Raw genomic sequence first — 25,868 nt, 5'->3', positions numbered from 1 at the left:
TCCTTGTCATATTTATATTCATTCTATTATTTTTATTGTTTTGAGGAGGTGAATTTAATGAGATTTATTAAACCCGTCTAGTTAATCATTTTTTTGTTGGAAATCACACTGGATTATTAAACTATAAATACGTATGTGGTTAATCAGTCATATTTGGTATATTTTTTCTACTATGATTGAGATTTTACACCCGCGCTCACACCTCAGATTTTATCCAAAAATAAAGGATAAGAAGAATGTGCTAATATTTTTCTAGTCTTACCGATCCATCGTTAGTAATGCAGATAGTTGACGATGACAAATGTTTTAAGATATGGTGGAGTTAGTTTTATTCTGGTAAATGATGACTTGTTAATCAATCATTGTTTTATTACGTTTTGACATAGGATCTGTTTGTTCAACTATATTTCAACTTCTGTTATTTGCGGGAAAGAGATAAAATAATGTTTTCTTGGTATAAGCAACATTATTTCATGATCCAGCGACTAAATAAAATTTTAAACAACTTTAAAGACTACTCACTCTTCTCCAACAATAAAATTACTTATAATGTATATGTTCTAAGATGCTATATTGCACCAGATGAATACTTCTCTTTTCCCCGTCTCCGCATACATGTACATTTCAGTGAGGTCTCTTATTCACTTGAGTCACTTCATTTTCTTCCTTCTAATGTTTCCAACCCAATCTGATTGTGTTTATCTATCCATGTTACAAGTCACACTGAGTAAATTATATTTTTTAAATCACTCTTATATTTCTATTTTTTATAATAATTTTGAGGATAAGTATAATGTATTTTTTTTTTTAATTTGAAAGATATGTGTAAAAGGTGTTTAGTGTAATACTTTAAAAATACATAAAAGATTTAGATAATTTTTTTGAAAAAGTTGACGTGTTAGCGTATAATTAAAAAAACTTCAGCAATAATTGACTCTATATTGTATATCCAACACAATCCGGAAAGAGTGATTTTTACAAATAACATGTTTATAAATTCAAGATATCTGTTTAACTTGACTAGAATGTTCAGCGGGAAAAAAAAGAATCGAATAAACTTAAAGTTAAAATAAATAAGAAAACCTAATTTAAATTAAGACAGACCCTCTCTTCTCAACACACCACTTTCACCCAGTGATTCCACACACTCCAATCCCACACCGAACGCAACCACTCTCGCACATTTCCTCTTCTCCACATTTCTTCATTTTCTTCAAGCTTGTGCAACAAACATCGTTCAGCAGAAAATGAGTCCAACAAAGATCGAACCCGAAGAGGTTGAAGGAGAAATAATCGGCACAACCGACTACTTTTTCGATAAAATTGGCGAGGCCATTCCGTTGAAAGGCTCCGACTTCAATTTCGACGTGGAAACCCTTCCCTTGCAGGCTCTCACAATCTCTGAACGTTTTCGCCTCACTTTTGTGGCTCATTCTTCAGGTAATCTGAATATGCGTGTTCAGTTAAACACAATTTTATTTTCGTGTATGCTCAGATTGAATGTTATTTACTTTTAGTTGTTGTGGTTTAGGTTTCTTCGTTGCGAAGACAAAGGACCTTATTGATTCGGCAAAGGAGTTTAAGGAGAAGGGAAACGGCTCTCCCGTGGAGCAACTGAGTCTCGTGGATGTACCTATTGGGAGGGTACGCTCACTGGCTATTTCCACCGATAATTTGACACTGGCTGCTGTGGCTTCTGGCTCCGGAGACATTTCGTTTTACTCTGTTGAAAGCTTTCTGAATAAGGTACATTATTTTGTGACTTGGTTCGTGGAGATTATTTCATAATAGGTGGACTCGTGGTGTTTAGTATGCGAATACTTTAAAACACTGAATGTGCTAACCAGTTTAATTTTTTTTAATAGTATTACTGGAGCAGAAGCTAATTAAACTCTTGCTTGAAAAAAATAAATGAAACATAAACTAGATGACTATGTGTGAATTAACTCAGGCAATCTTAACCAAGAAGCAGCTTAGGAAATCAGTATTATTTTTGAACAACTAAACCTTTCCATAACATGTTTGGTCAGTAGACCCTTCGAAATGTCATTAACTACCTTTGCAAGCTTACTAATCTCTTACATGGTAATGGTTTGTATTGATGCTATTTTTCTAATCTTCCATTTTAAATTTTTAGACTATAATTTTTCCCTTACTTAAGCTTTATTACCTGATGGATGACTACAAAATGATTTTTCTCGTCTCCTCTTAACATTCATGTTTATTCACCTATACCGTACTTACTATCAATCCCGTTGAAACTCCTTAGTGATTGGATGACTGACTGACTGACTGTCCTTTGTGTTGAAAGGATTAGTGACAAAATAGATCACAATGGATGGTACTACTTTAATACCATATTAAGAAAATAGAAAATGATGAATTGTGTGTTTTTGTGTAAACATACCAGTATTCTTAGTTGTAATGAAAAAGAGATACAATAATAAGGAACAAAATCAGCATCTAATATAAAAAACATTAAGATATTTCCCTCTAAAATCATCAGACCTACCTGTTTGATGTAATTAAGTTATATATCTAACATAATCAAATCATATCATATCTACTGTTTAATGTAATTAAATCATATATCTAACATAATCAAATCATATTCCTAGCACTTTGGAAACTCATTTCCTGTGGCAAGTAACTTGGAGTATGCCTCAGATTAGAATGGAGAGGCTAATACAGTAGCCCAAACTCATGAATTTAGCCGGTTGAAATTTATTTCTCTCTCATATTTCTTATTTAGTCTTTTGTTTTTGAAAGTGGGTAATGTTTCTAATGTCAAATTCAGGGATGGCCATTTGTGGAAGATTCTTCTTTTAGTTTGGTTTTCTCACTGCTTAATTGGCTATCTCTTACACAAATCTTCTATTCCCATTTTTACGATGTTAAAATCTTTACCTTCTTTGTTGGGATTTGCACTCTCTCTATTTTAACCATAGGAAGTGTTTGAGGGTATCCTCGATTATAAAAGTATATAAATTGCGTGCTTTATATCTTTATTTAAAATACAATTCGTATGCTTGAATTGTTTTATACCTACTTTACTTTAATATATATATATTCTTTTAGGAAGTGAAGCAATCCTTTTCCTGTTCACTTGATGATTCAGCCTTGGTCAAGGACATGCGTTGGATAACAACACGGAAAAGTTCTTATGTTGTTCTTTCAAATACTGGGAAATTATATCATGGAGAGATTGGTTTTCCACTTAAACATGTGATGGACAGTGTTGATGCTGGTATGCTTCTCTGTTTTTGCCTTACCTCATGAATATGTTCATATCCCATTATCTATCTGTTAATGTTTTATATATCAGTTAGAATTTGGAACATGCACCAATTGACTGTAGAATTTTGAACATGAATAGGTTCACAATGTTATATACCAGTGTGTGAATGTGTTTGTGTGTCTGTATTTCATAGCTTTAGCTATTAGTTTTTTACTTTTTCTTTCTTTTTTTTGTATACTTCATGGTTGGGAGGTAATGAGTTAAATCTGCATTTGGCTATGTCTATGCATAGATGTCTCTCTTCTTTCCCTTGTCTCACCCAATATATGAAAAGAGTAGGGTGTTTGGTGGGCATTTCAATGTTTCAAATTTCAATCATGTCTGGTTCACAACTTTTTTTTTCTTTATTTTGGCATTCTGAATTACATGTTTTAATTTGTTTTTTTGTGAAGTTGATTGGGGTTTGAAAGGTTCATTTGTTGCTGTTGCAAGTAAGAGTGTTCTAAGCCTTTTATCAGCTGAGTTTGAAGAAAGAGTTTCAATTTCACTCTCCTTTGGATCATGGATTGGTGATTCCGCAGCCAATAATAGTATAAAAGGTTTGGATTCTTCTGTTTCTTTTATGTGTGTATATATGTATGTATGTGTATATGTATATAATGTGTATAAATAACTTTTTTTTTTTATTTCAATCTAAAACTTCTTTGTAGACTTGTTAAATTGATTTTTAATTCAACAAGTTTATCAAAATGATGTTTTGTTAAAATCTAAGAAAAGAAAGACTCCTACTTTTGGTCCCTTAATTTTTTTTGTTTTTGGTGTTTGTCCTTATTTAAATTTTGATTTTTTAATCCTTATATAGGTAGGAATGGAGTAAAACTTGATTTTGATTCTCATATATGTGATTTACAACACACAAATAAGAATGCATAATAACATCGTATTCTAAGAGTACCTAATATAAAAAGTTGATTTGATCTTTATTTATTCTCCCTTTATTTTTAGTAATTTTCTATAATCTAAATTTAGCACAAAAACTTAAACCCTAGTTTACTAACATTACCCCTCAAAGTTGGTGTAAAGATACCAATCATGCCCAAATTCCTAACTTGTAGTCCAAATGGCTGTGTCAACAACACTTTGGTCAAAATATCTATAACTCTTTGTGTAGTTAGTTCAAATACGTGGACATTATTCTCTCCTCAAGTTTTTCCTCTATGAAGTGTCTATCAGTCTCAAAATGTTTAGCACTATCATTTTGAATGGGTTGTGGTTAATGATGATAATTGCCTTGTTATTACAATACAACATCACTAGAAATTCAACTGGTCTCTTCAAAGGAAAGCGAAAGGTTTGCTCGACTAGGAGAGTGAGTGGTTAGTTCTTCCCTTTCAAGAAAATGCTATCCCAAACAAGGATGTTGATTCAACATCGTAGACTTCATATTCTTTTTTGGGCATGTGTCCCAACATAGAGAAACATACTTTCTAACCTTTTGAAGTAGCTCGTAGAACACTTTTCTTGACTGACCCACTGTCACATGTTGAATTGGTACAACCATTCTCTTGGAAGACCTTCCTCCCAAGACTTTCAACATGCTACTAGTTCGATCTAGGGCCACAAAACTTGACAAACATGTTGAGCTATTATTTAAATTTAACCTCAGCACTACTTCTAGCAACAATACCTTTCTTCCACTTGCAGTTCTTTGCTTCTTGCTCCTCCATGTGACCAAATTACCCCATAGAAGTGGGCAATAATCTAATGTGAATATCCTATCTACGATTGATCTTGTTCAACCAGAGCATTATTTTACACCTCAACTCCTCTCTTCTCATTTTTTGATGAGCCCTTTCTGCAACATTCCTTTAAGATTGTGAAGAATCATATACATAATTTCAAGGTTGTTGGAGATCCCACATTGACTAGAGATAGGACCAAATTATAAGTGAGGGCAAACCTTACTTTACAAACCGGTTTTGTGAGGATGACTTATGCTTCAACTCACTTCTTAATATGGTATTAGAGTCTATTCTAGTGAGGTTTGTTGGGCCTATTGTGCCACTCACTATTGGACTGCTATTAGACCACCTACTAATATCTAGTCCCATGCTCGAGATAAATATGCCTTGGCGTGAGGGGTGTGTGGTGGAGATCCCATATTAACTAGAGACAAGACCAAATTAAAGTATATAAGTGGGGGTAAACCTCACTTTATAAGCCGGTTTTTTGAGGATCAATAGGCTTAAACTCACTTTCTAATAAAAGTGTACCTCATAAGGGAATACATAAATAAACTTACCATGCTCATATATGTATGGATGAGTGTGGCATAAGAAAATTTATTTTCTCTCCAACCTTTGGTATCTATCTGTGTCAACTGGCATCCATTTGTGACATTTCTAATCCTCCATTGACCTCTGTAGTTGTATATGAAGGTTTAATCCACTCATAAAGAGATCAAGTATGACTCTCAACCCTTAAGCCTAGATACATCCAAAAGGGAAACATTATAGAAGTTGTTCAATAAATAAACTACTTTAATACTCCCTCTTAGGCTGAAGCATATATTGTATGTACCAAGCATGGAATATATAACTTGAATTATAGGCCCTTTTATCCCTACAAATTGGTCATTAGAGTTGCTAAATTCAGTATTAAGTGGGCATCAACTTCTTCCCAACAAAATGACAATTGATCTCTATGTGTTTGGTTGTGATGCAACATTGGGTGGTATAATACTGTTGGAGATTTTGAGACAAGGAAAAAATACTGTTGGAGATTTTGAGACAAGGAAAAAATAAGAAGGAAATTAGAAAGAATGTGAGTAAAAAATGTTGTTTAATAGATATTGGAATATAAAAATATATTAAATATTGAAATTTAATTCATGCGTAACTTTATCATTTTCACTATGAAATTTAATTGTCTTCTTGTTGCTTGAATTTTGTTCTTGTTTCACAATGTTATTTGTATGATATGCATTGCCATAATATAGTCTTTCTTGAACAATTGTACCAGTTGATTATGTGAAGTGCATTCGACCTGATTCTATTGTAATTGGATGCGTTCAAGTTACTGAAGATGGTAAGGAGGAAAATTATCTTGTCCAAGTTATTAGAAGCCGACATGGTGAAATTAATGATGTAAGTGCAAAATCCTTGCAATATATTTTTTGTTTTTATAATGAATGCAATCTTGACTAAGACTAATTACTATTTTAGAGATTTATGTTGACTAGACATATGACTAACTAATAACTATAGTACATAAACGGAGACTAACTAATAACTATAGTACATAAACGGAGATAATCCTCATCTTACATGCTGGTTTTGTAGGATTGAGTTAGCTCTAAACCCTTTTGTAAGATGACATTGGAGCCTATCCTAACAAAGTTTGCTAGACATATCGTAATGTCCCACAACCTTGTCTTTTTTTTTTTTTTTTCAATAATAATACCTTAATATTTTCTAGACAAATATTGAAGGTTTAGATGTGCATATTTTTAGATCTATTCTGTTTTTCTTCAAAGAACATGAATGAAGGAGTATGTACTCCAATTCCTCTCATAGTATGAGGAATAATATAACTGCGCAAACAGCTTCAAGGAAAGCTTTTTGATACCTATCTAAAAGCAATTTAAAAGTAGTTGCGATGTTGGAGAAGTGTCTCAAAAGGTTAAAAAGGAAATAAAAAAATTGGATAACTTTGGATATGTATCTTTTGAAGCATTGGTATCTAAGACAGGTATGATGTCAATACTTTTCAAATTTTGGAGTATCCGGGTTTCATAAGTGGATTCTGGGGTACCCTAAGAAAATTCAGTTATTTGATTTCATGTAACATTACATTCTAAATTTGTATTTTCTCTTGCAGGAATGTTCTGAATTAGTTGTTCAATCCTTTTATGATATATACCAAGGGTTAATTGATGATATTGTACCAATTGGTAGTGGGCCTTACCTTTTATCGGTATACATAAAGCAATGGTAAATCTTCTGCATTTCTTTACTGATGTTTCCTGTTCTCCTTATCCATTTTTACCTAGTCTTCTGCTTTTTCTTGTTTCTATTATTTGGTTTCTATCTGTTTGGTGTCATATTTGATGATATTGTACCAATTAGAAGTGGGCCTTACCTTTTATTGGTATACATAAAGCGATGGCAAATCTTCTGCATTTCTTTACTGATATTTCCTGATCTCCTTATCCATTTTTACCTAGTCTTCTGCTTTTTCTTGTTTCTATTATCTGGTTTCTATCTGTTTGGTGTCATAATTTTACTTTTAAGTCTGCTCATAAACTTTAATACATGTATCCTGAGATAGATAGATCTCTGCTGTAATACATGAACTGCGCCTGCTTTAGGCTGAAAGTTCAAAGCCAAATCTAAATCTGTTTTTGAACCCAGTACCAATCAGTCATTAGCTGTATTGTCTTCATATTTCATTGCAAGCTAAAACTTTGGGTCTTCATAGATTGTAACCTAGTTATTCTTTAAGGCTCTAAGCATTCCTCATGGTAAGAATATTTTGGTTGTCTTTTTTGTTTGCTGCATCTCTACAACTTGTTACTGATAATTGATATCATCCTTTACATTCCTTGAATTTTGTTAAATTTCTCTTCTAACCAACCTGAAATGCAAGCTAATGGATAGCTTTTCTTTATTTTATTTTCTTAATAACAACACCCAACTTGCAATCAATGCCAACATTGTTACTGATAATTGATATCATCCTTTACATTCCTTGAATTTTGTTAAATTTCTCGTATGACCGACCTGAAATGCAAGCTAACAGATAACTTTTCTTTATTTTATTTTCTTAATAACAGCCAACTTGCAATCAATGCCAACATGAAGAATACAGATCAGCACATTATATTACTTGGTTGGTCAGCAGATGATGATAAGAGTGAAGTTGCAATTATTGATATTGAACGGGATAAATGGGTTCCTAGAATTGAACTTCAAGGTACTTCAAGATTGCAAACAATATTTGTTATATAACATTATGGTGTCATGTTTTGATCAATGTTAACTTCGATTAGTAGGAAAGGCATTGTTGTTCACTTGTAACATTTTTGGCAATAAACCTCACTAAGAAAAAAGAGGAAAGGAGTTTGGAGGAAAAGGGTACTCCATTAAAAAGAAATGCCAAAACAAATTTGAGAATGCCAATCACTGGGAAAGTACGTCATTAAATGATAACAATGCATTCCATGTTTAATTCCAACGAAACAGTGGTAGTAAGTATCGTGCGATTCATGATACAAATCTTACGAATTATACGTTTCTTGTTTCCTCTCTCTCTGGATATGAATTGTGTAAACAATAGTTTATGTTCCCGTATCGCACTATACAAGTGCGAACCCTAAACCCTAAAATGTGTAAATAAAAAAGGAAATTTTGAGGTTGTGTTGCTGAAATTGTGTGGTAAATACATGTAGATACAACACTCAGGATGAAATATGAGGTTGTTTTGTTATTAATTGTATCTTTGCATGTTTACATAACTTATATATTTAAGTATATGTTACATTTTTTAATGTTTATGAATCTTTCGATTCATGATTCAAAATATAAGCTCTCTGATACATAATTTGTATCTCGATTCAACTACCGTGATAAAAGCCTTTTATCTATGGGTTTCTTTATAAATATTGTTAGGAAAAGGAGTAAACATCATTTGATCAAAATGATATTCACTCAATCACTTGGGGAACACACCCTTAAAATCTAGATGTTTTAGGGGGAGAACCAAATACATAAATACTCAATTGATCATTCCATATTCCTCGATGTAGGACTTGGGTACCCCATAATGCCTAAGTTCTTATCATCGCAATGCGTTCTTATCATCACAATGCTCTTGAAAGTTGATGTCTCGGTGGTTGACACTCTATCATCCTTCAGTCAACCTTTGTGGTTAGCTCTTCCATAGGTAGTCCTTTCTTAGACATTGACAACCATATCTGGTACCAATTGATAAACATCCTAGTGTCTCCCTTGAAAGCAAGATGGCAAGGTGATGCAACCTAACTAAACAAGAAGATGACCAAGCACACAAAAGACACTTCACACCTAGGTCAATCATCTCAGAATAAAAGACAAGGCCCCACCAACTCTCAGAGAAACCTCAACAGAAGAAGACTTGGACATGGGCCAGAGTATCAATTGTTTTTCCTTCTAGTATTTTTAAGACAACATTAAATTGTATTTAATTGGGCTCACATTGGCCCAAGTAGTAGAATAACATAACTTAAGGCTTCTAGAAAACCTAGTTTCTAGAAGAATCCACCTCATGTGCCACCCATGTGCTCCACAATTTGACCTACCTACTAGAACATCTCACCATGTGTGCGTCATCACCCTAGCTAGACCTAGATTTTAGAAGCTTTGTGTAAATGCCGCCCCTACCCTTCATCTCTTCCTCTCCAAGGCACCCACTTCTATAAATAGGGTGCCTCCCCTCTTGTAAATGACATTGAAATTGAAGTAAAGAAACTCTGTCATAATGATTCCTTGTGTGGTTTCCAATTTCTCTTTGAGTCTTATCTTGAGCAATGATTGCTTCAAGTGGCGACTACCCCTCACTCATCTTGGAGCTCCCTCCTCTAAGTGGTGTGATTCACTCCCACTTTCTCAATATCCATAAGTTTCCTCTCATCTTAATCTTTCCTTTATTCTTCCTTCCATTTTCACATATGTCATTCCATTATTTGGTTATGTTTCTTTAAATTTCGCCCTTATGTTATCTTGTCTTTAATTCCTCACTCATCATCATCATCATATTACTTGTGTTTTTCTGTTTGCTTTTTTGAAGAGAACCTTCACACTTAACCATTGAGTTTCACCTATTATTGTTAATAAAAATCTTAATCCTAGTAAAGATCCTAAAAACATGTGCAATGCTAAAATCAACTCACATCTCAAGGGGGGAAGAATCAAAGAATTAAACACTCTACTAAGTGTGCCATACAACTTGATGTGAAACTTAAGCACTCCACAATACCCAAGTTCCTATCACAACTTTCAAATCCCAAAACAAATCTTTTGCGGGGATCTACTTTAAAAATCATTTGCTTTGCTCGAGATTGTCTTATCTAAATCAAGTGTATAGCCAAAGAGTTTTTCATTGAACATTGCTTTGAATTTTGATGCAATTGTTGTACAAAAGGGGTTTAGATGTTTACACTTAGAAGTTTTAAAGACACAAGGTGCACTGGTGGTTCGTTAGACAGATAAATGCATTTGTCAATGGTATTTCTTTGGACTCTTCAAATGTGTAAGTAGAGATTAAGTTGCTACTTCCAGATTTCTTTTAATGTGTATATGGGCAGAGAATTATGAGGAAGGGAATAATGGTGAAGTACTTGGGGCTGTGGCATTCAACAACATCACGGGGTTAACATTTGGGAAAAGATTTGTGAACTAGAAGGTAAGATGGACTAGCAAGGTAAAATTCAAGGCCATTGTGACAAATGGGTTAAAGCTAGGAGCATGATAGACTCACCAGACTGCACCAACTATCTCTCTTGTCCCTGGTTTTAGGTTCCACGCAACTGACAAGGAGATTATTACGTATTGCCTCAAGTGAAAGTTTTTTGACAAATCTGATGCTATATATGAAGTAATGGATTGTTCTGGATTACCTAATCTGAAAATAAAATTGTTTTCCAGATCAATTGTTTTGGAACTTATGGGAGGGGTGCATGTTTTCCATATAGTTCAGTCCAGAGTTATCAACCTTATTACTATGGATTGTCTGATCCAGAACATAACTTTACATTTTGGAGGTTACAATCTCGAAGGTCCATTCATCATTTTTGGAAAACCCAATTTGGAAAATAACACTAAGAAAACAGGGGCAGTATGGTCATTTTCAAAATATTAGGGAGCTACAAGAAAGTATGGTGGTACATGAAGAAACAACCTTAATATTTTGGATCTCAGGTTATGTGGCTCAACCCTAAGCTAATCTTTGGTTCCAACAGTAGTTTGGATAGGAAAACTTCGAATCTTTGATATATTTTCACCAAATATCCAATATAAATATGGAGTCAATATTCCCGATTTCCAATATATTAAGTGAGTTTTTGCAAATTTGTTTTTTCAAAATATGTTCTACTTCAAAATAATTTGAGGAGTGTTCCCTAATAACCATTAATACATTTTGCGTAACAAATATATATATTTTTCCTTTTATTGATTTGCATTCTGTTGATTGTATCTTGATATTTTAATTTAACTCGAAATACTAACGACATTTCATCAGTTTGGGATGAGCAAATCTTTACCATTTGATTTTGTACAAATGCTTACTATTTGGAATGGACTGACTCTTTCAAATATTCTATTAGGTCTTGACATTCATTTGAAATTCAGCTAAGATTTACACTTCTTGCATCTTAGGGATGTAGCTGGCATATGCATCCTGAAACATCAATATAATAAAATAATGCATGCGTATATGTAACAGCTGATGCTTATTGACTCTTTCTTTATCTATCATTTGAATTAAGTTTCATTTGCACTTACGTAAGTTTGTAAATTCATTTTTTCCAGAAAATGGTGATGATAATTTGCTAGTGGGGCTATGCATTGATAATGTTTCAATCTATGATAAAGTTGGAGTTCAACTTGGTGTGGAAGAAAGGACAGAGCTTTCACCATATTGTGTTCTTATATGCCTTACATTAGAAGGAAAACTTGTCATGTTCCATGTTGCCAGGTAAATTTTGTAAAATTCTCTTTTATTTCCATTCACTTGGGGTATAGTTGTATTCCTCTAGCCAGTATTCAGTATATTTCTGTTAGGTGGTTATTGACAGTTGTATCCTGTGACTAACTTTCTGTTTGTTCAGGTAGTTAGGAGTTCGTTCAGGTAGTTACATTTTTGTTGTAATTCATAACCAGCTTTATATTGCTAGTTCCCATCCTACCGTCAGGTGGCATTATTCTTTTTTACACAACAAAATTCTCTGGATGTGGAAATACATTGTCTTACGTTTAATCTTTTCCATGTGCTTCAAAATTTTCTATCTTCAAAGGTTGAATAGGTTTTATCTCTAGTCTTGCAGGAAATAAAGCTTCACCGGAGATTGATTCTGTTCTGCACAATTATGAAGATACTTCTGTAGAAAACCATCCTGAAGATAAAGGTTGCACTTTTTCTCAGGGATTGCAGAAACAGGAAGATAAGGTGTCTTTTGGTTCTTAATTTTAGAATTTAAAGTGGAAGAGTTATTCTTTTGAATACTTATTAATAGTGTTTTCAGTTAAATGTCATTTCAAATAAATAAAACATATTTTGTGCAGACTTTTGAGGTTAGTGGGAATTTGATGGCCAAGCCCTCTGGTATTGTTCAACAAATAACATGTACTGATACTAAGTACTCAGAAGTGAAATCAGTGGAAAACTCGAAGAGTCTATTGTCTAATGCACATCAAGTTGTTTCTGGTGTAGATGCGAACCAAGATACAGGTAATCAAAATCCATATCGTTCAGGTGAATCACAAAAAATCTTAGGTCAAAAGACTACAGCACTTGGAACTAGCATTGGTTCTTTAACCGTGAACAGTCATTCTGCTTCTCCTGGTTTACAAGCAACTACTGAGAAGACGAGGGAGCTGTGGACAGCAAATAGCTCACGGAACTCGCAGAGGGCTTCTAATCTATTGCCTGGGGAAACATTTCCATTCCCGAAAAAGTCTGATGTGTCTTCATTCTCAGCTTCTAGCCATGCTGATGGTGTTGGTTTTCAAGATAAAAAGTATACCATGGGTGCCACAAATGTGTCTGGGATTATAGGTGGAAAACCCTTTGTTGTACAGGATATGAATAAATCTCCAGCCATCAATTCCACAAGTAGGCTAGTTCAGAATGGGGGACAACTATCTCCTTTAGTAGCTGGAAATACGCTACCAACGTTGAATAGCAGTTCACATTTGTCAACTGATGGTAATACTGCAGCTATGAAGTCTTCTGCTACAAAGTTCCTTCCTTCAAATGAGCAGCATGGAACTTCATCTAAGCTTGGGATATCCAGTTCTGATTTATCCAAGCAGTTTGGCAATGTATTATTTCTGGAAATCTTTCATAGTTTCAACATATAAATGGTAGATCTTATGCCTCTAAGAAGGCATTAATCATGAGGATATATTATTTTCTTGTTTTATCTTGTCATTTATGCTGTAAGGAAAAAGTCCTGATTGTCCTGTAATGTATTTTTCTTCTCTGCTATTAAATTCTGCAAGGAGTCCTGATTGTCCTGCCCTTTTTTGCCTTTCTTTCTGCCAGATTAATGAGATGACTAAAGAATTAGATCTACTTTTGAGATCAATAGAAGGAGCTGGTGGGTTCAAAGATGCTTGCACGAGGTCACTACAAAGTTCAATTGAAGAATTGGAGCAAGGCATTGATGCTCTGTCTAGAAAATGCAAATCATTAACGGTGATGTTTCCAGTGATACATTATTCTTGTTTAGTTTCTATTAAAATTTTAGGTGTTTAACATGTCATCACCAGAGTTCCATGATGACATGCAACTCTTGTAGCTGATTTTACCTAGTGGGATAAGCCTTTTGTTGGTGTTTAATGTTTAACTTTGATCATTCTATTCCTTGTAGGCATGTATTCAATAATTTGCTCTTTCAAAACTTTAACTATAGGATCTTAATGATAGAAGTAACTATTAAAAGAAAAGAAAGAATAGGATAAATACCTTGTCTATATTGAACACATAGGATTATGTTTATATAGAAAAAGAAACATATGGGTTAAGCCCATTACATAAATAGAAATATCTAACAATATCTATAATATCTCATAATATCTAATAATATCTATCAGTAACAAAGTCAAGCAATTTCTTTTCTCCTAGAAAATGACTATTCTTAGAGATTGATTTTAGGGTCTATTTCAATGCCAGCAAACGGCTACAAAAATCAAAACTGTCCAAGTTTTAGGAACTATTAAGTGACATCTCTAGTTGGTGTGACAAAACCACCACTTCGAGGTTGCAATTAAGAGATTCTGCAACTAAGGCAGACTAGTGGCTGAAATTCAGGTGACTTATCAACATTCTCGCTCATGTCTAGCACTACCAACCTAGAGCATGGCAAATGCAAGTGAGGTCAACAATAGATCAAGGTTTACCGCATTTCAGGCAGTTTCCCAACAACGTTCTTTATTCTATTCTGTATAGGGGAATTTGGATTCTTGACCTTTCTAATAGTTTATTAGTGTACTTCATTTCTGAACTCATTCTCCCAATATTCAGAAGTTTCCCTTGATAGATTTCATTAGGATATCCAGAACTCCTTCTAAAGTGAATTCTTGTATGGACTGCATTACCAAATAGGATTCATAGAAATGGTTTCCTGCAGTATCAAAACCTAAAAGTGACATTTACCCCAATATTTGTGTTATATGCATGATCAACTTAATTTTAACTGGGTATTCTAGTTACCATATAGCTAAATCTTATGGAGGAAGGAGTTTGTCTGAATCCTTTAGCTAGAGACCTTAAAAAGTAAGGTTTAAAGGTCTTGATCGGGAAAAACGCAAATCCCACATCATCAGCTAGAGGTAGTGCCAAGATACATTATGGGGACAATTCTCATTTTACAAGCCGGTTTCGTAGGTTTGAGTTAGGTTAGACCCGCTTTTTACTATTGTATCAAATCCTATTTTATATCCGTTATAGGTCACTCACCATAGTATCCATGTACCTGGTCCAATAATGTTGGACGTGAGGGGGTGTATTGGAAAAAGCTCAAGCCCCATATAGACTAGAAAGATAGCCAAAATACTATAATTGGGGGTAATCCCTACTTTACAAACAGGTTTTGCTTAGACTAAACCCATTTTCTAATAGTCTTGAAAGAAGGGAATAGGTCAAGGGTTTATGAAACTGTTTACTGTTTTCTATTCACTGGTCTTTTAGGGTTTAGGATTTATGGTTTAGGGTTTAGGGTTTATGGATGGTCCTGAATATCTTAAGGTGTCTTCATAAATGTGGAGGAATGGAATAACATTCTTGTGTCTCTTTGATGCTCAGCTCATGGTATTTTTCAGGAGTTTCCCTTTTTGGTTTGTAGAGGGAATGGACTGCCCATGTCCATTGCTATTGTTTGAATTTATTTTGTAATTTCTTCTATGGTTGTTTCTGGTGGAGGAAACCTCGTCCCCCTGTCTTCATAATTCTTAATTTCTTTCTTATTGAATTCCAATTTCTATATAAAAAAAAGATTTATTAGAAGGTTTTAATGAAAAGTATTAGTGTTCACAAAATGCATGCCCATAAAAGTTGTGATATATGCTTTGGTAAATTTAACATGCACCTGTCATTTGGTGATAGAACTAGTTTAGCATGTAATGAAAGGAATGAATTTTTATTGATGAACCCTAAATCCTAATTGATGTGCCGATGTGGTAGCAGGTTTAGGCTGGGGTCAGAAGATACTAAACGAATAATTTTGGTAGATATTCAAAAGACCAAAACAGGCACTCTGAAATCGTCTAGTCCTTTCTCAAAGAAGAATGAATTTTTATTGATGAACCCTAAATCCTAGTTGATGTGCCATGTGGTAGCAGGTTTAGGCTGGGGTTAGAAGATACTAAATGAAGGATTTTGGTAGTTATTCGAAAGACAAAAACAGGCACTCTGAAAACGTCTAGTCCTTTCTCAAATGAGAAGATATTTTTTCTCTACCCAACCTCCCTCTGTATTTATGGGCAACAATAATATGCATTATTTCTTCTATTCCTTTTTATTTAGAGTTTCAACTTACTTATTCACACAAAACTGGTTTGTGAAGTAAGGGTTGTCCTCCACTCATGCTCTTTTCAAGCCATATCTCTAGTCAATGCATGAAAATAACTTTTTTTCCAATAGTCTTAAAAAACTACTAATGGATACCTATCATTTCTAACTCTGATTCCCTTTTGTTCTTTTTTTCTTTTTTTGGAATTTTGATTTAGTTATTCATTATAATTTTTTCCATATTTCTTTTTCTTATCTGGAATTGTTGGTTTGTTATATTTGCAAAGACTACCGTTTCCAGCTGTAAAGCAGGCTGAATTTATATTTGCCTATGCTATGCGGCTGTGATGTCTCAATGTATTCTAGATATACTTAAGCCCCTCAAATGTTCCCAGTATTTCATTTTATTTTCTTACTATTTTTATCCTACTTTTTGGCCTATGATTCATTAGCTTTAGGCCTGAATAGGTGTTTCATCTTCTCTCATGCCATTCTACTTTTACTTGCATAGTGTGTTTTTTTTTTTATCTAGAGTGTACTAGACTTTTCACATGGTTTATTATTTGATTATAGTTGCCAACTGATTAGTGTTTATGCCTTTTATTTTTGTATTATAATTCAGATTTTATTTTAATGTCATTACTACACATGGGTGTGTTTGTGTATCCGTTCTAATATTCAAATTTTGGCCCCTTAACTTTTCAGTGCCAAGTGGATGAACATCATGAGGAAGTTCATTATCTTCTTAACAAGACAATACGAGGTAATCTTTATCTTTCTCCATGAAATTTGTTTCATGGAATTGTTAACAATTCTAATTGTGTGGTGACATCAATCGAGTAATATTAGTGTATGTATATTTAATAAAAAAGTATTGCAAAATGGTGAATAACTTATCCAGAATTTTTTTGACTGGTGTAGCTGCTAAAAATATCAAATACAATATCCTTCTTTCCAATTAAATTCCATCTATCCTAAATTATACTTTTGGTCCATGAAAAAACTGTAGTTTTTAACAGGCTTCTGGAAATCATTGCTTTCACCCTTGGGTCCTTAAAAGTTTTCTGTCCAGTCTTCGATGGAGGTTGAATAATCTAAGCCTTGTGCCTTGTCAAAAGACTTGAGGGTTCAGTCTTGTCTGATCTGCACTTAAATGTAAATTAATACAATAAAGTTTTGTCAACATGTTTTAAAACATATATTTTACTGGGGCTCAAACTCAGCCTCTTGCTTTATCTTTTGAACAAAGTAAAACAATATATTTTTGTTAGAAAAGTTATATTCTGTCACGAGTCAGTATGCTTTCTTTTTGTGGTCAAAATGGCATTGGACATTTTCTCTATTCAACCTAAGTGGTTATCTGTTTGGATTACAGTTATGGCAAGAAAAATATATATGGAAGGCATATATAAGCAAGCTTCTGATAGCCGATATTGGGATCTGTGGAATAGGCAAAAGCTGAATTCAGAACTTGAGCTAAAACGACAGCATATATTGAGTCTGAATCAGGTATTATGGGTTATAATTTGCCAATATTCTGTGGCCTATGTTTTAACAACTTCATCTCAATCTTTATTCCAGGATTTGACCAATCAGTTAATTGAATTGGAGAGGCATTTCAATGCCCTTGAACTGAATAAATTCAGTCAAAATGGTGGCCGTTGCATAGGTCATGGACCTTCCCAAAATAGATATGGACCTTCAAGGTATAATAACTTGTAGTAAATTTTACACTTTAATTCTTAACATGTTCATGCAATTTCAGTGTATAGATGTGGTCATATCATTTGTCTTGTTGCCATTAAGTAATCTGTAGTACTGACTATTTACTAATTGTCAGAGATACTACTCTTGATAGCACAACTGATAGGCTTGTTAATAGACATAATTTGCAAGTATATAGACGAAAGGAAAAGTGGAACAAGGAGTAAGGAGGGTGACTCGTAAACTAACAATGGGCTGGAAGCCTACATGGCCTTTAGGTAAATGACTGGAGGAAAAGAACAGGAGGCAAGTAGAAAGGGAATAGATAGAGAGGGCATATGAGAAGGAACAGGTTGCACACATGAATTAGAGGAAGGAGATGCTGGAATCAGTGCTAGAGAGAGGGAATTATTATATTTGTGTGGGTAATGGAGTGAGAGTTTTTTTTTTGGGGAGGGGATTTTCGGTATTGGCAGTGGTGGGTTATTCTGAGTATGGAGTGGTCTGATGAGTTGAGGATTTCTTTTACTGTTTAATTGATTTGTCTTGCTGGCTTCTTCGTTCTATACTTTCATTAATCCATATGTAAGGAACATCAAGTTTGGAACACAAATTTAATGAGATCCTCTCAAAGACTTAGTTCAAATATTTTGGGGGCTGGGTATTGGAGCTGATAGCTTCAACACTAATTCTTTGGCCTTTAATTTTTCTTAAACACCACATTCAATCTCTGTATATCTGTTTCTTTCATGGAACATTGGATTACAGGTAGTGTAAAGTGATGTTTGATGCCATGATCCTATATTAAACTTTGCGCTAGATTGGATGATGTTAGATATAAGTTATAACTGCCAATGTAATGGGCTTAGCCCATACTTTTTGTATGATTAATCTTTATATAAGCATAACCCTATGTGTTCAACATAAAAAAAGTGATTTATCCTATTTTTTCTTTTCCTTTATTTTAATATAGTATCTAGAACAAGGGTAAAATCCCTACCTTCCTGGTAAACCCACTGTTCACTGGTATTTTTTTTTTCCGCTGCCACAGTTGCTCTGGCGCCTTCACTGCTGCACCACAGTCGTAGTTTGGATTGGCAACATTGCCATTGAAAACTCGAGGATCGGAAAGGGAATTAAAAACTTGTAACTTGACTAGGAAGAGTTACTACTATATAAAAAGTTATATATTTAATACATAACACAATATATAAATCCCTTTTATTAATACTTTCTCACAGTATTTACATTCTCAATTCCTTACTTTCCCATCAATAGAAACACAATGCTTCCACACAGGATCCATCCTTCCACTTGCTATTATAATTATCAGCCAACACAATAAAAAACTAAAACAAAAGAGAGGAACAGTTTCGCAGCTGAAATAAAAAATTAAAATTAGAATACAAAAGAGGAGCTCTCCTCCCGCGACAACACAAGAATAGAGAGGACAATGGTGAGTGTGACAGCAGGGGGCGCAACCATGCTGCCAGGATCGCGGCGATCAGAGTTTGCATGCACTCACGCACCTCCCATTTGTTGGTCATTGCACTTCTTTTTACCGCATGTGGTGGTGCGTTAGGTGTCTGTTATAATGGCGCTTAACATCAATGGGATCGCCTCTTGTTCCTCGTTCTGGATCTGGCTTTGTCTCGTACGTTGTTATGCCCAAAATTTACTTTCACTTGTTCAACCCTTCTGCATGTTCCATGTTTATCCAATTTATCAAGAAACACATTCATAGTTCTTTTCCTAGTAGTGTCTCATAACGTGCTTCATCCCGTTTTGCCTTAGTTCACTCTGACATTTAGACCAAGTTGTGTTAAGTCCAATTTAAGATTTAGTATTATGTTTCTTTTATTTTTATTGATGATTATTCAAGATGTACTTGAGTGTTTTTAATGAAAAATTGTTCTGAGTTGTTTTTTATACTTCAAACCTTTTACAATGAAATTTGAAATCAATTTGGATTTTTTGTTCAAATGTTGCATAATGATAATGTGCGTGAGTATGTTTCTCATTCTTTTAAGAGTTTTATGGGTTCTCATGGTATTCTTCATCAAACCTTATGTGCTTATATCAATGTTATCAATGTAATTGGCTTAGCCCATACCTTTTGTATGATTAATCTCTATATAAACATAATCCTATGTGTTCAACATACACAATGGTTTTATCCTGTTTTTCTTTTTCACTGTTTTAATAGATCATAACATTTGTTTTTTGTATGTTTTCAAGAGATAGTATTTTCTGTCTTTGACACAAGATGTCCATAGGACATTCTGTCCAAACAACATTAGAATATGATAAGAACCGTGAGGCATTAGAATCATTCAATTAATTTCAATATCCTTGCAATTTCATAACCATGTAATTGAATATCTTCTTTGCTTTTGAACATGAATTAGATCATGTTTAAGCTATGAATCATAGATTCAAGAACACATGAATAAACATTGGTGAATTTACAAGAGCATAAGAACAAGTAGAGTTTTGAAACTATAGCCAAAGAAAATAGAAAAGATGTAGAAGAGAAATGTAGAACACACCACTTGAGATGATGTGGATAAGTGTGAGGAAGAATCAACACTTCTGGATAAGACTCCAAAGAGAGTATCACACTCCCAAGAGAAACTAAGCTCTCAAATTTCTCAAAGAAATTTCCATTCATTCAAAAGTGTCAAATATGGATACGATGGTGTCTTAGATAGTTATGTGGCGTGCCCAATCTTGGTGCCATTTCAAGTCTCAGAAGTTGAAAAATAATTCTGGAATATTCCTATCTTGGGCACACCTTGGAGTCATGCTTTCGACACTCTTGGTGCAAATGCTTTCCTTGCCACTTTGTCTCGCTTGCCAGTTTCTAATAGTTGAGAATTGAAGACATGCTTCTCATGCTAGCTTGTGTGCAACCCTTGCTTATCTTGGCCGAGAATCCACATAAACTTGGGCCTTGATTGAATGTGCTCAATTGAGTTGAGGCCCAATTATCAATCCCAATCTTCAATTATAATTTAAAAATACAATTAAAAGAAAGTAAACAAATTCTAAAACCTGAGTCCTAGAAATACTAAAATAAGAAAACAGAATTATTTTTATGAGCCAGACGGTTCTTGTCTCTTGTCAGGCTTTATGTAATCTTCCTATGACTTTCTTTATCTTTTTCTTCTTGATTAATACACTCATCCCAATATCCTGAAACTTGGGTATTAACAATCCACATCGAGGTTCCTTTATCAATGTGAATCACAACATTCCATTGATCAATGTGAGAAGCTGCATGAATTTACTAAAAACTCCAACTACAAAAGAGATGTCAAACGTAGTATAGTGAGGTAAATGAGTTTCTCATCCAGTCTCCTATATCTTTTTGGATCTTAGAAAGATTCACCTTGTCCAGCCACTAACTTTTGATTTGGATCCATAAGACTACCAACAAGTTGACATTCAATTCAACCATGCCTGCTTCGTTCAAAATATCAGAAGCATATATCTTGTGAGATAATGGTGCCTTCCTTTGACTGTTCTCCTCAATACCATGAAAGTACTTTAGGCAACGAAGAACTCAAGTTTGGAAGTGACTAAACAAGTGTTTTTTTTAGTTAGGAGATTTTAGAAGCATCATTTCCTAAAGTCACTGTCATCCCACATGGACCATTAGGTAGACACACTTCCAAGGGGAAGTATGACTATAAAACATTGAATGATTTGCTTCACTGTGATGCAATACAAAAGTGAACATTAGTTTGTGCCTCTCCTGTCTGTCTGAGTAGGCATTTAACTTCAACCTTGTAAAAATCTTCTGTTTAACTGAACTTTAGTTTCCTCCCCTTTGCAGATATGTCCAGTCATTGCATAGCTTACATAGCGCAATCAGTTCACAACTTGTAGCTGCAGAAAATCTCTCGGATTGCCTTTCAAAACAAATGTCAGCGTTGAGTTTAAGGTCTCAAACTGAGGAAAGAAAGAATTTGAAGGAGCTATTTGAAACAATAGGAATTCCGTATGAAGCAGCTTTTGGCTCACCAGACATGAAATGTTTTATGAAGACTCCTCCTAGTAAGAAGATTGTGTTTTCTGATTTGACAGCTAATAAAGATCAATCTAGGAGAAATCAAACCAGTGCAACTAAGAGTTATGAACCAGAAACGGCAAGGAGGAGGAGAGACTCACTTGACCAGGTATTAATGTGTTAGTTGCTTATGTATTAATTCAGTTGATCAATACCAATATGGCACATATTTAAGCAAACTAATTTGTTTGTGCTGTTTAGTTGGTTGCTTGAATAAAAGTTATGATAATATCTTTCTATTTTTTTGTCTGCATCTGTTGATTATCATTAGCCAATGGAATCTCAAGCTTGATTATAATAACCATGTTCTAAATATTTGTGCTAGTACATTTGAATTTTTGTGCGTACATTTTTTATTTGAAACAGTCCATCTGTCTAGTGATTTGAATGTGAGCATTTGACATTTGTATAAATAAAATCGAGGGAGTGAGTGAACTAGAGTGTTTATGAGAGGTGATATAAAAATACTGCTACCAGAAAATAGTGGTGGGAAATGTAACGTGTAAGGACCCTAGAAATTATCATAAGTATAATTAGGAACTTTATCGTCCTGTATGTAGTTGTTCTGATATATTGCTTCGATTAATGATTGTGACTTGTGACCTCTACCGACTTTGGTGCAGAGTTGGACCTGTTTTGAACCTCCTAAGACCACCGTTAAGAGGATGCTACTGCAAGAACTTCAGAAACTTAATAGGAATGAATCATTATATTCAATGAATAAAGAAAAAAAAGTTTCCACTCTCGAGGGATCTGCTCCTCGTCAGACAGATGCTAGAATTCCTTCAATTGTATTCCCTTCTTCTAAAATGCAAGGTGAGCTGCAATCAATTGTTGGCCTGGTTGATAGCTTATAGCTTAAGTTTCTGACACTTATCTTTGTCATGAATATACTTGCAGCAAGCGTTCTGGATTCTCATCTTGAACTTGAAGAGGTCTCAGAAAAATCAAAGGCATTTATACCTGCTGACAGCCTCCGAGCAACCACTCAAGTTTCAGAGTCTACATCAAGTGTTGTGCCAAAAAGTAAGACTTTATTCATACCCTCACAGTCTGCATTCCATTTGTCACCAACAATGGTGCATGGTGGTTATTCCACAGAAACTAAAGATTTGGCTACTGAAAAGTCAACTGTTCAAAAGTTTGATTTAGTCTCAAATAGTGAAAATAAGCCTACCCTGCATTGGAAAATTGCTCAAAAATCCCCAATACCTATCTATTCAACCACAGAAACACCTTCAATGCAGATTATATCCAGTGAAATACCCATTACAAATAATAAAATGACTATTGCTACGAGTTCCACAACCGTAGACAAACCTTCTAGTGCGTTTACTCCCGAGTCTTGGAGAAAAGTCTTCCCGTCATCTGAGTCACAGTCATCCACTATTTCTGCATCGTCACCCTTCCTGGGAAAAGTTACTGACTTCCATGCTGATAAAAGCTTGCCCAAGGAAAATGTTCCTGCAGTCCCCACATTTGGTGGTTCATTTAAATCTGTGTTATCTTCGACTGCTAAGACATCATCCTCTCCGCCATCATCATCTGTCTCATCTGCAGCAGTGCCTCCAGTAGCAGTGTCAGTGACATCAAACAGCTTGACTAGTTTGAACACCAGTACGGATTCAAATAATGCCATGTCATCATCTTCATCAGCTTTTATTCACTTTTCTAATCAGAGACCTAAAGACACAGTGTCATCCTTACCTAACCCACCTGGCTTGAAGTTTGCCTTAGGGTCACTTAAGTCAGAGATTCAACCAGCTTCCGTACCTAAATCAGATATTCAACCAGCTTCTCTACCTAATTCAGATATTCAACCACCCTCTCTACCTAAATCAGATATTCAACCAGCTTCTCTACCTAAATCAGATATTCAACCAGCTGCTGTGTCTAATTCAAAGACTGATTCAGATGCTGCTGCAGAAGTAATCACTAGACCAAATGAACCCATAAATAATGCATCTGAATTGAAGCTTGGACCAACAAGCAGTCCTATCGATCAATCTTCCAACAATATAACAAGTTTTGATCTCAATGCTGTCCCAGTTTCTCAAGCTGCACGTCCTTCTGATGCTCCTTTGCAGTTTTCAACTTCTTTCCTTTCCTCTGCTAGTGTTTCAAGTGGGAAAAATGAGGGTTTGGAAGTTGGAATTTCCCATGAGGATGAGATGGAGGAAGAAGCTCCCGAGACAAGTAACAACACGGGTGAACTTAGTTTGGGAAGCTTTGGCGGGTTTGGGATTAGCTCAAACCCTAACCCATCAATGCCTAAGTCAAATCCTTTTGGGGGTTCATTTAATAATGTAGCGACTAGTTCATCAAGCTCTACAGTTACATTCTCTGTTCCTAGTGGAGAGTTGTTTAAACCAGCATCTTTTACTTTCTCAAACCCTCAGTCATCTGCGCAATCCCAGACAACAAATTCAGGTGCATTCTCTGGTGGCTTCAATGCTGTGGCAGCTGCTCAAGCCCCTCCTAGTGGGTTTGGGAAGCCAGCACAAATTGGATTAGGGCAACAGGTTCTTGGATCAGTACTGGGTGGTTTCGGACAATCAAGACAGCTTGGTAGTGGTTTACCTGGAAGTGGTTTCTCCCCTCCCAGTGGTTTTGGTGGATTTGCGGGAAGTAGTTCCACTAGTGCCTTCTCAAACACTCCCGTTGGTGGAGGGTTTGCTGGCATAGCATCAACAGGTGGAGGCTTTGCTGGTGTTGCATCCACTGGTAGTGCATTTTCTGGTGGTGGATTTGCCGGTGCTGCTGCCCCTGGTGGTGGTTTTGGTGCTGCTGCCCCTGGGGGTGGCTTTGGTGCTGCTGCCCCTGGAGGTGGTTTTGGTGCTGCTGCCCCTGGGGGTGGTTTTGGTGCTGTTTCTTCTAATGGAGGATTTGCTGGAGCTGGTTCAGGTGGTGGTTTTGGACCATTTAGCAGCCAAGGGAATGGTGGGTTTGGTGCAGTTGGCGGCAATAAGCCACCTGAGCTCTTCACACAGATGAGAAAGTAGTCCAAGGTGACTGGAAAGCTCAAGAAGAGTTTATATTCTGAAACTTGAAAAGTAATTACAGCTGAACTGAACATAAAGAAACGGTATAATTTTAATGACGAACAATTGTCTTCTAACTTTTCCTGAGAAATGTATGAAATTTGTGGTCAAGAAGGTTATGGTATGGTGTTCTGTTTTGAAGTGATAACTGAAGGAAAACTTGTTTTTAAATGTTTAGAAATTGAAAAAAATAACCACCTCGATTTAACTAGTCAAAAGCATATGAAATTTTGGATTGATAATGTTGAGATGTAATGAGCAAATGTAACAGTTGGAGTTCATAACATTTAATAAAAAATTATTTAAACTTTTAAAATTCTTTATTTTTAAAAAAAAATCTATATAAGCTAGTTCCTTTTCTTGTAATTTTATGTATAACGTTAATGGTAAACACAAGTGTCCTACTTCATATTTATAAAATAAACTTAAATTTTCTTCACCCTTCCACTTCATCTTCTTCTTCCGCCATGCACCTCCAATTAGAATTTGGTGCATTCTCTTTATGTTTGTATGTGAGAGACTTTGTAGGAATAGTTTATATGAAGAATCATCTTCGACCTTGTTGTCTCGTTGCGCCGTTGGACGAGATTTATGTTTTGAATTTATTTTCTTTATTGTTGATGCTGCTGGTTTATTTCAAATTGGATGATCCAGGACGTGCAAAACTTATTTTGAAACTTTATATACATTTCAGAATATACAAATATGAATGTATAATATACAATATAAAATGTATTAATATATTGTGTAATATAAAATGTATATTTCAAAATATATAATATATAATCTAGAATGTATTAATATATTATGTAATGCGATTTTAGAATGTATTTCGAGATTAAAAATAGAAAATTGTGTTCCAGAATATTATTCAGAATATAAATTATATTTCAGTACAATAAAAAAATATAAAATATGATTATTTTTTATGCATGAGTCACTTTCCATTTCACACTTGTCATTTAAGTAAATGGATCTTATGGATGTAAATAGTAAATTGAAAAAGGCAATTGCTTCCTGACTGGTCAATTATGACTGGCACTCG

The 25,868-nt window shown here is 34.7% G+C and overlaps 1 protein-coding gene across 2 annotated transcripts; it reads left to right on the top strand.

The window, feature by feature from the left end:
• The first annotated feature begins 1,101 nt into the window (after positions 1–1,101).
• LOC137827685 (nuclear pore complex protein NUP214) lies at positions 1,102–24,947 on the top strand. Of its 2 annotated transcripts, none has more exons than XM_068633940.1 (17): positions 1,102–1,440; positions 1,532–1,746; positions 3,079–3,247; positions 3,691–3,837; positions 6,260–6,384; positions 7,118–7,230; positions 8,073–8,212; positions 11,806–11,971; positions 12,313–12,442; positions 12,559–13,317; positions 13,541–13,693; positions 16,712–16,769; positions 17,382–17,515; positions 17,588–17,712; positions 21,549–21,891; positions 22,406–22,598; positions 22,683–24,947. In XM_068633940.1, the coding sequence occupies exons 1-17, from the start codon at positions 1,248–1,250 to the stop codon at positions 24,782–24,784; spliced, it is 5,265 nt and encodes a 1,754-aa protein (XP_068490041.1). In that variant the 5' UTR covers positions 1,102–1,247; the 3' UTR covers positions 24,785–24,947. The 2 variants fall into 2 exon arrangements, with proteins under 2 accessions (XP_068490041.1, XP_068490042.1); XM_068633941.1 differs by having other exon boundaries at positions 1,124–1,440; positions 3,119–3,247.
• Positions 24,948–25,868: the final 921 nt, after the last annotated feature.

Source organism: Phaseolus vulgaris, chromosome 7 (assembly GCF_000499845.2).
Source record: "Phaseolus vulgaris cultivar G19833 chromosome 7, P. vulgaris v2.0, whole genome shotgun sequence".
NCBI classification, from domain to species: Eukaryota; Viridiplantae; Streptophyta; class Magnoliopsida; order Fabales; family Fabaceae; genus Phaseolus; species Phaseolus vulgaris.
This window is presented reverse-complemented; position numbering and strand designations above follow the sequence as displayed.